This window comes from Pseudochaenichthys georgianus, chromosome 11, assembly GCF_902827115.2.
Source record: "Pseudochaenichthys georgianus chromosome 11, fPseGeo1.2, whole genome shotgun sequence".
NCBI classification, from domain to species: domain Eukaryota; kingdom Metazoa; phylum Chordata; class Actinopteri; order Perciformes; family Channichthyidae; genus Pseudochaenichthys; species Pseudochaenichthys georgianus.
The window spans coordinates 25077544-25086805 of record NC_047513.1 but is presented as its reverse complement, the minus strand read 5'-3'; the positions used below and the strand labels follow the sequence as shown (position 1 = coordinate 25086805).

General features: G+C 40.7%; 1 protein-coding gene across 6 annotated transcripts; it reads right to left on the bottom strand.

Moving 5' to 3' along the window:
• On the bottom strand, positions 1-8416 carry LOC117455562 (sodium-dependent neutral amino acid transporter B(0)AT1-like). 6 transcript variants are annotated; one of them, XM_034095112.2, is made up of 13 exons: positions 8272-8416; positions 7458-7606; positions 4744-4884; positions 4526-4663; positions 4258-4439; positions 4029-4139; positions 3839-3951; positions 3579-3707; positions 3152-3308; positions 2868-3072; positions 2614-2773; positions 355-517; positions 1-183 (listed from the first exon to the last, which is right to left on the bottom strand). In XM_034095112.2, exons 2-13 carry the CDS (start codon positions 7585-7587, stop codon positions 40-42), a joined length of 1773 nt encoding a protein of 590 aa, XP_033951003.1. In that variant the 5' UTR covers positions 7588-7606; positions 8272-8416; the 3' UTR covers positions 1-39. The 6 variants fall into 6 exon arrangements, with proteins under 6 accessions (XP_033951003.1, XP_033951004.1, XP_033951002.1 ...); XM_034095113.2 differs by lacking the exon at positions 7458-7606; XM_034095111.1 differs by lacking the exon at positions 8272-8416 and having other exon boundaries at positions 7458-7653.
• Between the last annotated feature and the right edge of the window lie 846 nt (positions 8417-9262).

Here is a 9262-nt window from a genome sequence, read left to right as displayed (position 1 = left end):
TAGTATTGTAAAAACGTCTGACTTTAAAACAGTGTTTTATTAATTGTTGTTCTTACAGCAAACAAAGACAAATCTACACAATGCATACACAGGCACTGCCAGACTGGGAACTCCTGCCAACAGAAAGATGATCACGTATATCCAAGAAGGGTAGGGTACTGAAGCCAGAGACGGGAACTTCTCCTGTTAACCACAATACAATATGATTTAGCCCATTTGGTATGCAATGACCAATGTAAGTATGATTGACCAAAGTCAGTTTGATTATGATATACTGTATAATTGAGAAACAACATTTACTTGAAGATATTGAGCATGCGACATGGTGGCTGATCACAGAACTTGTCTACTTACAGAGTTGGGATCCCAAACTGAGTACGTGAGTGCTTCTTGGACTTGTGTCACCAGGTAGAAAACTAAAATAACCAGCACAATTAGAGGACTGGTGAACCTCCATGAAATTTGCCAAAAGATAGAGGGCTTGTATCCAACCATGAACTCAAAGTCCTCATTGAACCTGCCACATAAGAGGGTTTTAGTTAGTTTTGAAATGAGTCATGAAATCAAGCCTGTATTATTGGATTTCGTTTACCCATCTCCATCAATTTCAGTTTAATAACTGGCACAGCATAATGCTGCTTATGCATCATAGTTATTTTCCAGATGATTAACCAAACATAAACTAGAAAATGCATTTCTTGCAGAAAATGCGTGCGAATGCTGGAAACTGTGAACATTTATGGCTGAATTTAGCTGAAAATGCAGAAAAAGCTGAATATGTTATTAGCTGAATAGTAGCTGCTTTTAGCTAAAAAAAATGCAGAAAAAGCTTAATATTTAAAAGAAAAGGTTTAAAAAAAGGTGTAAACAACTACTTATAGCCCCAATGTCCTGAAATAGCTGAATAATGTAATAGTTGAATGGTTTATAGCTGAAACTAGGCTGAAGGAGTTAGATATTAGCTGTAAGTAGTAGTGAATGAATGTTTACAAACACCTGTGTGTGTAAACCCAGAGATCAAAGTTTAACATGATGACGACTTAAGACCATTTACCAAATGCAGAGAGAGAGAGAAATTCAGTGTGTGTGGTAGATAGCTGTTCAGTGTGTGTGGTAGAGAGAGAGAGAGAGTGTGTGTGTGTGTGTGTGTGTGTGTGTGTGTGTGTGTGTGTGTGTGTGTGTGTGTGTGTGTGTGTGTGTGTGTGTGTGTGTGTGTGTGTGTGTGTGTGTGTGTGTGTGTGTGTGTGTGTGTGTGTGTGTGTGTGTGTGTGTGTGTGTGTGTCTGTCTGTGTGTGTGTCTGTGTTTGAAAGAGTGTGTCTGTCTGTGTGTGTGTTTGTGTGTGTGTGTGTGTGTGTGTGTGTGTGTGTGTGTGTGTGTGTGTGTGTGTGTGTGTGTGTGTGTGTGTGTGTGTGTGTGTGTGTGTGTGTGTGTGTGTGTGTGTGTGTGTGTGTGTGTGTGTGTGTGTGTGTGTGTGTGTGTGTGTGAGTGTGTGAGAGAGAGAGTGTGTGTCTCTGAGATGTCTTCACAGCTGGACTGTTGAAGTCTGCTGCATGTCAGTTGGAGTGATGACATCATCGTGTTCCATGACCTCCACGGCCTTTTTGGCAGTTTAACTAAAGGTGTGCGGCTGCTACCGTGAGGAAATATCTGCCTGAAATTACAATGGGCTTCAATGGAGGAATGTTGAACGTTTTTGTCACTTAATGCCCTCAAGAGGCATTTTGTTTAATATGTTTTCTTAATGTTTTCTTATTTTCCAAGCTAGGAGAGGTTTTCCTACGTTTTCCATGAAAAAATATGTCTGAGGAGTGTAGGGTTTGGGAATTATGGCAAGTTTAAAACATTTTTGGGGGAGAATTTCAGGCACCGCTGCACTCTGTTTTGAGATCAAAGCACTCTAGAGTTAATGAGCTGCTCCATCCACTCCAATGTTAAGATCTGGAAAAAGCCTCTCTGCTAAGCTCCAAACTAATTCCAATATCTGAAAAAGTTGAAAAGATATCAAAATTATTTTATACAAGTTTTATAGCTGAAGGTATTGTGATCATTTGAAAGTTGGAATGAAGTGTCTGGCTGAAATTATGTGGAAGGAGATGCATTTGGCGCAAAGTGTAGGAAAAGTGGATTTGAAGGCATCTCCCATTGACTTCAATGTTACAAAAATAGTTTAAAAAGCTGAATATTTCAAAAAGTATGAAATATTTTTGAAAAAGTTGAATGTTTCTTATCAATTGCTGAAAAGGCTGAATAGTTTAATATTTGAATGGTTTCTGTAGCTGAAAGTAAGCTGAAGTTATGGAGAGCTAAAGTATTGGCTGATTTGAAGGCTCTTCCCATTGACTTCAATGTTAAAAAAAGAGTTTAAAAAGCTGAATATTTCAAAAAGTATAAAATATTTTGAAAAAGTTGAAGATTTCCCATCGATTCCTGAACAGGCTGAATAGTTTAATATTTGAATGGTTTCTGTAGCTGAAAATAAGCTGAAGTTATGGAGAGCCAAAGTATTGGCTGAAATAAGAGGAAGAATAAAGTTTTGAAGTACTATAGTGGAATGCTGTATACAGCATTCGCACTAATAAACAATATGTGCTAGAATATGTTGAATCACTAACCTATCAATGCCGTAGATGTATACAACAGCTATCATCTCAAACAATCCAATGGTCAGAAGTGGAACAGATCCAGCAAAGTTGTCAAAGAGAGTTACCCAATAAAGCCCTGAATTCTGGGCAAACAGGAGACAGATGATGAAGGCTATGGCACATGTTAAACCTGAAACAAACATACACAAGCTTGTGTTAAAACCGGTTAAAACATAAACCAGGGACGAATACCATAAGTGTTTTATTGATTGAAACCAAGTTACCTGTCAGTACTTCATGGGGCCAATTTTTAGGGAATACATTCAGATCTTTCAATGGGACCACCACTCCTTCGATGTTGCCAAACAGGGTCGAGAGGCCTAAGCTGAAAAGCATGACGAAAAAGAGGACGGACCAGATTTGAGAACCAGGCATCTTGGTTATCGCTTCCGTGAACACGATGAAGGCCAGACCTGTTCCCTCCACTCCCTGCACAAACACAAGGAAGTCTTATTGCAGGTAGGAGCAAATAACTGGCAATAAGGCAGACATTCATCAATATAGTCACCTCACTAAGAAGTGTCTGCATGTCACAAGTTTTGATGTCCAATCCACGAACTATATCAGGATAAGAGCTGTTGAGACTATTAAAGGCCTCCTCATAGTTGCTTGTGGTGATGTTGTCTTCAGGGAGCTCAAATTCATTTAATAATTTCATGATGTTACTATAGGAATAAAGGTCACAGATTAGCACATTTGTATTGTACATGAGAAGATGAATACAGATGTGTATATCTTAATACATTATTTAGATGTCAACTAGTAAAGTGAAGAGTCCATACTACAAGTGTAAAGGGACCCTTACCTTTTTTGACTCAAATTTCCACAATCTAACCGATACAATTGTGACGGCTTCAAAGTAAAAGCAAAGTAGAATATACTTGTAGGACTTCTCATTTATAAAAACATTGAAACCGAGGCATGTGACTACTCACTCACTGATACAGGTATCATATTTTTCAGTTGCTCTGAAGCCAATGATGGAGTAAGTAACTGCTGCAGCATACACTGAGGTGAGGCTAGTCACGACCGACAGGATCACAGCATCTTGCACGCAGTTGTTGCTTGGGAAAGGAAATAAGCAAAATAAATACTTTGGCTTCGGTTTTGAGAACGGCTACTCCAATCAAAGTGTGCAAAATGAGACTTGAACTTTAAATTAAGAATCATCACATGTCCTCTAAATGTGTCTTACTGAACAGGGTTGTAGCTTGAAAAGGAGATGAGGCCTCCCCACCCCAAACCAAAGGCATAAAAGACCTGGGCACCTGCATCCAGCCAAGTGGATGGTTTTATCAACTCATTCACCTGCAAAGGAGAGGCACACATTTGAATGCGCCTCTGAGTTATGAGATTCAACATTCCTATGAAGATTTGAAACATACGTCTGGTGTGAAGAGGAACTTTAATCCACTCATGGCACCTTTTAGAGTCAGTCCTCTGATCAGGAAGATGCCCAGCACTATGTAAGGCAAGATGGCTGTGACGTACACTGCCTGATGTCAATGACAAGGAAACATGGAATTATTGATATTTGGCAAAAGATTGAAGTTCTGAAAGTAGTGGAGTAGATGGGTCTTGTTTACAGTTTGAGTTTCTTTAAGTTCAACAAACCTTGCCTGCTGTGCTGATGCCCCTTATGCAGCAGATTGCCACAATTGTCCAGGCAGTTAACAGGCAGAGCACTATGGGCCAGTTGATTCCTCCAGATTCAGCTATCGAGGTGGTACTACTCAAAGTCACTCGGTAGAAATAATAATCAACAGTGGAGCTCTGTTCACACTCTGGTACAAATCCTATAGGGGCAACAAATACAAAAACAATTATGAATTGTGGATGCTCTCTGTGTACATATGTGGGCTGAAACTGTATGTATACACACCTGTCCCATTTTCATTAAGAGGGCACTGGGTCCAAGGCAGCGGGTTTTGAAAGGAATTGAAGAAATACCAAATGATCCAGGCTACTAGGGTGTTGTAATAAAGTCCAACCAATAAGGACACCAGCATTGATGCTATACCTAAGAGACAACATCATTAATTATGATTCTCCCAGGAAGCCAAATACTTGTTGATAACTTGTGTGTTGTTTTTAACTTACCAACACCTGTCAAATAAGGGCTGATGGACCTCCACACTCCCACACTGCCTTTCCTGAGACGCTGACCAATGGCAAACTCCAGCAACAAGAGAGGCATTCCTTCCAGCACCATCAGGATCAGGTAGGGAATCAGAAAGGCACCTAAAACATGTCATGTGGTTGGGAGGTTGGACATTTATGATAATATGCATGAAGAACAGCTTGAGTGCAGGCCATTTTGCTATTGTCATGCATAAACATTGGATTGGTTGGATTTTATTAATTGGTTGTTTAGGCTAAATTAAGTTCAAGTTGTCTGATTAATAAAAGTGTGTGGCCCATATCACTATCCAGATATCTGCTGCATTTCAAGGTATTATGCCTGTGTAAGTAGAGTGTTGTTGCTGATAACAACATCCTTATGGGCCTTCTATAGGTTGAAATGTGACATGTATATAAATGTTTAACAGAAGTTAGGTATTAACTACTGAATACTCTTTAAGGTTACACATTTGTTGTTATAAGATGCTATAAGTGTATGACTTTAATTGTTTTAAGTTTTCTTTGTACAATGCACAACACATTAAACACTTACAGCAGGCTAAAGTATAACATTGATTTATATCCATAAGGATTGTTTTCCCTTTGCTGTAAAGCTGCTTCTACTTTAAGCGTATGAATGTCTTTGAAACCTGTCCCACTTCCTGTGTCTAACAGTGAACCTTTTAACACTACACTTTTGAAAAAAGCAACACATTCACACAGATGTATGAAGGAATTCTTAGCATTCATTTTCAACTCGAGCCAATAAAGAGCTCTGTCTTTAGCTCAGGCCAAAGGTCTTTCTACCGAAGACGTCTAACTTTTGAGAATCATTAATGTACAGCAACTTGAAGGAGAATTAGGACACTTGGTCTTCTGTGAATGGCTTATTTAACTTTCCTTTTAGCTTTAGGTCGGTAGCCTTTTGCAGGAGCAGTTATTTTGTTAGAATTATATTGTTAATTTATCAGTTTAGATAAACACTAGAGCCGGGACTCGATTAAAAAAATTAATCTAATTAATTAGAGGCTTTGTAATTAATTAATCGAAATTAATCGCATTTTTAATCAAATATACATATTTGACCTGAGAACAGTGAGAAGCAATTTTCACATGGATTTTACTCCAAGTGGTCTACAGTCCAAGTTACTAATTTACAGATGGCCCTGAGCCCAATAGATTGCCCTGAAAAATGCACGCGGACAAAATGGCACGAAGGGTTTGGGGGGCCTCCGTCCCCCTAGAACATTTAGATTTTTGCAGGTCTTAGATGCTGTCTGGTGCATTCTCTAGACTGAATTATAAGATGAACCACCACAATATTATATTGTACAATTTCAATTGTATTCTTCATTTCACTTGTTTGTTTGTTCTTGTTTGTGTTTTCTCGCTTGCATGCCCTGCATAGCTTTAAGAAATACTTAAGTTGTTGGTCAAAACACTTTCCATCTGATGAAGGCAAATGCCTTCCCAGATGGAAAAAAGTAGAAGACATTACATTCAGTTATAACTGCCAAAACAAACATTATTTACACTATTATGGCCCCTGTTAAAAATGTTTGTAATGTTAACTACTGGAAGTTGGTCGAACGAATGCCTTATCATCCGGAAGCTGACCGAGCAGACCCGAGCAGCAGTCGAGAGGAGCCGAGCGCATCCGCGAAGCACACGTCAGAGTTCCCGGTAGCCGGCAAATCTAAATATCTTCGGTCAAAATAATTTCCCTTTAGAGCAATACCGCTTCAGTTGCGCCACTTATGTGACAGACAAGAAGAGTATGTGACAGACAAGAATAGTCAACTCTAATGTCTAACACTTATTGTGGAGAAAGAGATGTCCTGTATGGGTTGATTGTGCGTTGATCTGTTGGTAATGCCTCGGGGTTCCGGTGGGCATGTAAACAAATGCATAATGCTGCGCTATACTTTGTGGCCTCACCCAGTTGCATAGCGACACTTATTGTGTAGTTGTCTTTTAATAAGCAGGTAGTCATATCATTAGCTAGAACTAGCTGGATCTGATCGATATGGACATAAACGCGAGTGAAGTCTAATCTGACGGGAGAGAGAGATCAGCTGCTGCTGACGAGTCGAGACTCGACAAGCAGCTCTGCATAAGCACATGCAGCGGTGAGCGGAACAAAACACACACTTCAGGTTAGAATATCACACGTAGCTATTTTAATTACCTCTCAAACTACCTAAACTAGTTGTAGATATGTTTAGTTTTACTGTCGGGTCACTCATTACTGGATCCGCGAGCTGCATGATACTGGCATAATAGATTGGCCGATCGGGCAACCAGCAGGTGAGGCTTCATTGCCCGAGCTAAATACTAGATGGCCCCGGTCTCATCAGCTTGTTCGTTCATGTTTGACTATTGTTCGCCGTGGTTTGTTGTTGTTTGAAGTCCCATGCTGAAGTCATGAACGTTAGTTGGTGCTCCAGTATAATCGGTACGCCTGAAACTCATCCAGTGAGAAACGTTCCGCTGTGCAAAAATAAGTGCGATTAAAGTGCGTTAATTTTTGTGTAATTAATTCATCTTAATTAACACGTTAAAGTCCCGGCCCTAATAAACACATATACATCGAACAATGCCTTTTATTCCCATTATATCTCAATAATTTGACCCTCGGTACCTTTTCCCCACTCTAATCTGTCGAACATTAATTCCACAGCTTTCGGTCTTACCTCCTCCATGACTTTGACACAAGTAAGGGAATCGCCACACGTTGCCGAGCCCAATGCAGAAGCCCACACAGGTTAAGATGTACTGGGCTTTGTTGTCCCACTTGGGCCTGTCATCCTCCTCCTTATCCATCCTGTCCAGATCCTCATAGCTAGGGATCCGGAGATCCAGTCCGGGGTTAGGAAGTACCAGCCTCATGCTTACCACATGTGTATTGAACCAGAGAAGTAGAGTCTACTGTATTTGAAGCATTTGTGAGTGGTTGGGGTGAATGTGATACACAGTAGCCCTTAGCAATGTTGAAACAGGTTTATGATCTGTTACTTTATCTGTTGTTGGCACTGGCGGCACATATCAGACCCGGGCCGGGGGGCGGGCCACATGACCGGGCCCTTTAAACCCAATAAAGCTTGACAAAAATATCAGGAGTCCGGGGTGGTAATCTGACGCTCGTGCGTAAAAAGTCGCTCCGTCAGTAAGATTACAATTTAAAACAATGTTTGAAAGAAAAGTAACTAAAGAAAGGTGTAATATTTAAGATTTCGTTTCTACAAAGGGTATAGAAACGAAATATATATATATATATATATATATACACACACATATATATCAGAGATAATAATGATATAACATGACATAAAGTCCAACAAGGACAACGAAAACATAGCCTAATAAAATGACTACATTTCTGACACACCATTCACCATGGACAGCCAGCAGCCACCATGAGAGCAGAGCAGTGTAAAATTGGCACGGCGGCCCATACATTCACGTACAAGTAGGCTACTGTACAAATTACATTTGAAGTGTACTCACCATGCACTACTCGAAGGGTACTCGGCGAGCCTTGCGCTCCGCGAACTCGTCCACAATCCGCTGTATGTCCAATTTCTTGGCTCGGTCACTTTCGATGGACAGCAAGGCCAGTCCACTCAGTCTCTCCTGTCTCATCGTGCTCCTCAAATAGTTTTTGATGAGTTTTAATTTGGAGAAAGAGCGCTCGGCGGTTGCCACGGTGACAGGAAGAGTCAGAAATAAGATGAAGGCTGTGCAAACCTCACTGAATGTAGATGTTACTGCTGGGTTGTAAACAATGAGCATTTTTACCAGATCCGCGACAGATTTTAGTTTGGGTATTTGGTCCCTGAAACAGGTTCTGAAAGAAAGCAGCTGGCCAGGGAAGCTGGCGGCGATGTCCCGACTGTAGTGCTCTCTAAACCGCTGGGCAGCTTGGTGTAAATCCTCATCCTTTGCTTGCAGTAGTGTGTTGGGGTGAATTGCCTCAAACATGTTCACAGTTGCATTTAAGCTGGTGAATCTTTGGGACAGTTGCTGGATGATTATATCGAGACATGCATTGAAAACGGTCACCCGAAAGTTGCTCTCTGCGTCAGTGAGGCGGCTGTCTTCAGAAAGTTCATCAAAGTGTCTCTTAACTTTCCTGGCCCTGGTTGTTTCAAACTGTGTTTGACTTCCCCATTTAGTAGCCAGGGCAAGAGTGGCGGACTTCGCCTCATCAAATTGTCCCCTATACTCCACCAAAACACTGATGGCATTTTGCAGTAGAGTAGATGCTTTGAGAATATCTGCGTCTTTTGCTTGCAGTAACTGTGAAGCACAATTTATGCTTTCCAAAATCTTGGTCTGCATGTTGACCAAAAATAGAAATCGAAATGTGCTTATGGCATTCTTGAGTGCACTTGCTTCATTGCGCTCATCCTTTTTGTCACTGGTAAGGGATATTTTGACGAGGGCTTTTATAATGTCTCCATATCTGTGCCTTAACGCAACAAGCGCATCATGGCGA

Excerpts from the sequence above, each read along its gene's own strand:
- LOC117455562 (XM_034095111.1), bottom strand. The coding sequence starts at position 7,653 with ATGAGGCTGGTACTTCCTAACCCCGGACTGGATCTCCGGATCCCTAGC. Across the intron at positions 3,952-4,028 it reads AGTTCCTCTTCACACCAGAC|GTGAATGAGTTGATAAAACC; the intron begins GTATGTTTCAAA and ends TCTCCTTTGCAG. Across the intron at positions 3,309-3,578 it reads TATGATACCTGTATCAGTGA|TAACATCATGAAATTATTAA; the intron begins GTGAGTAGTCAC and ends TTATTCCTATAG.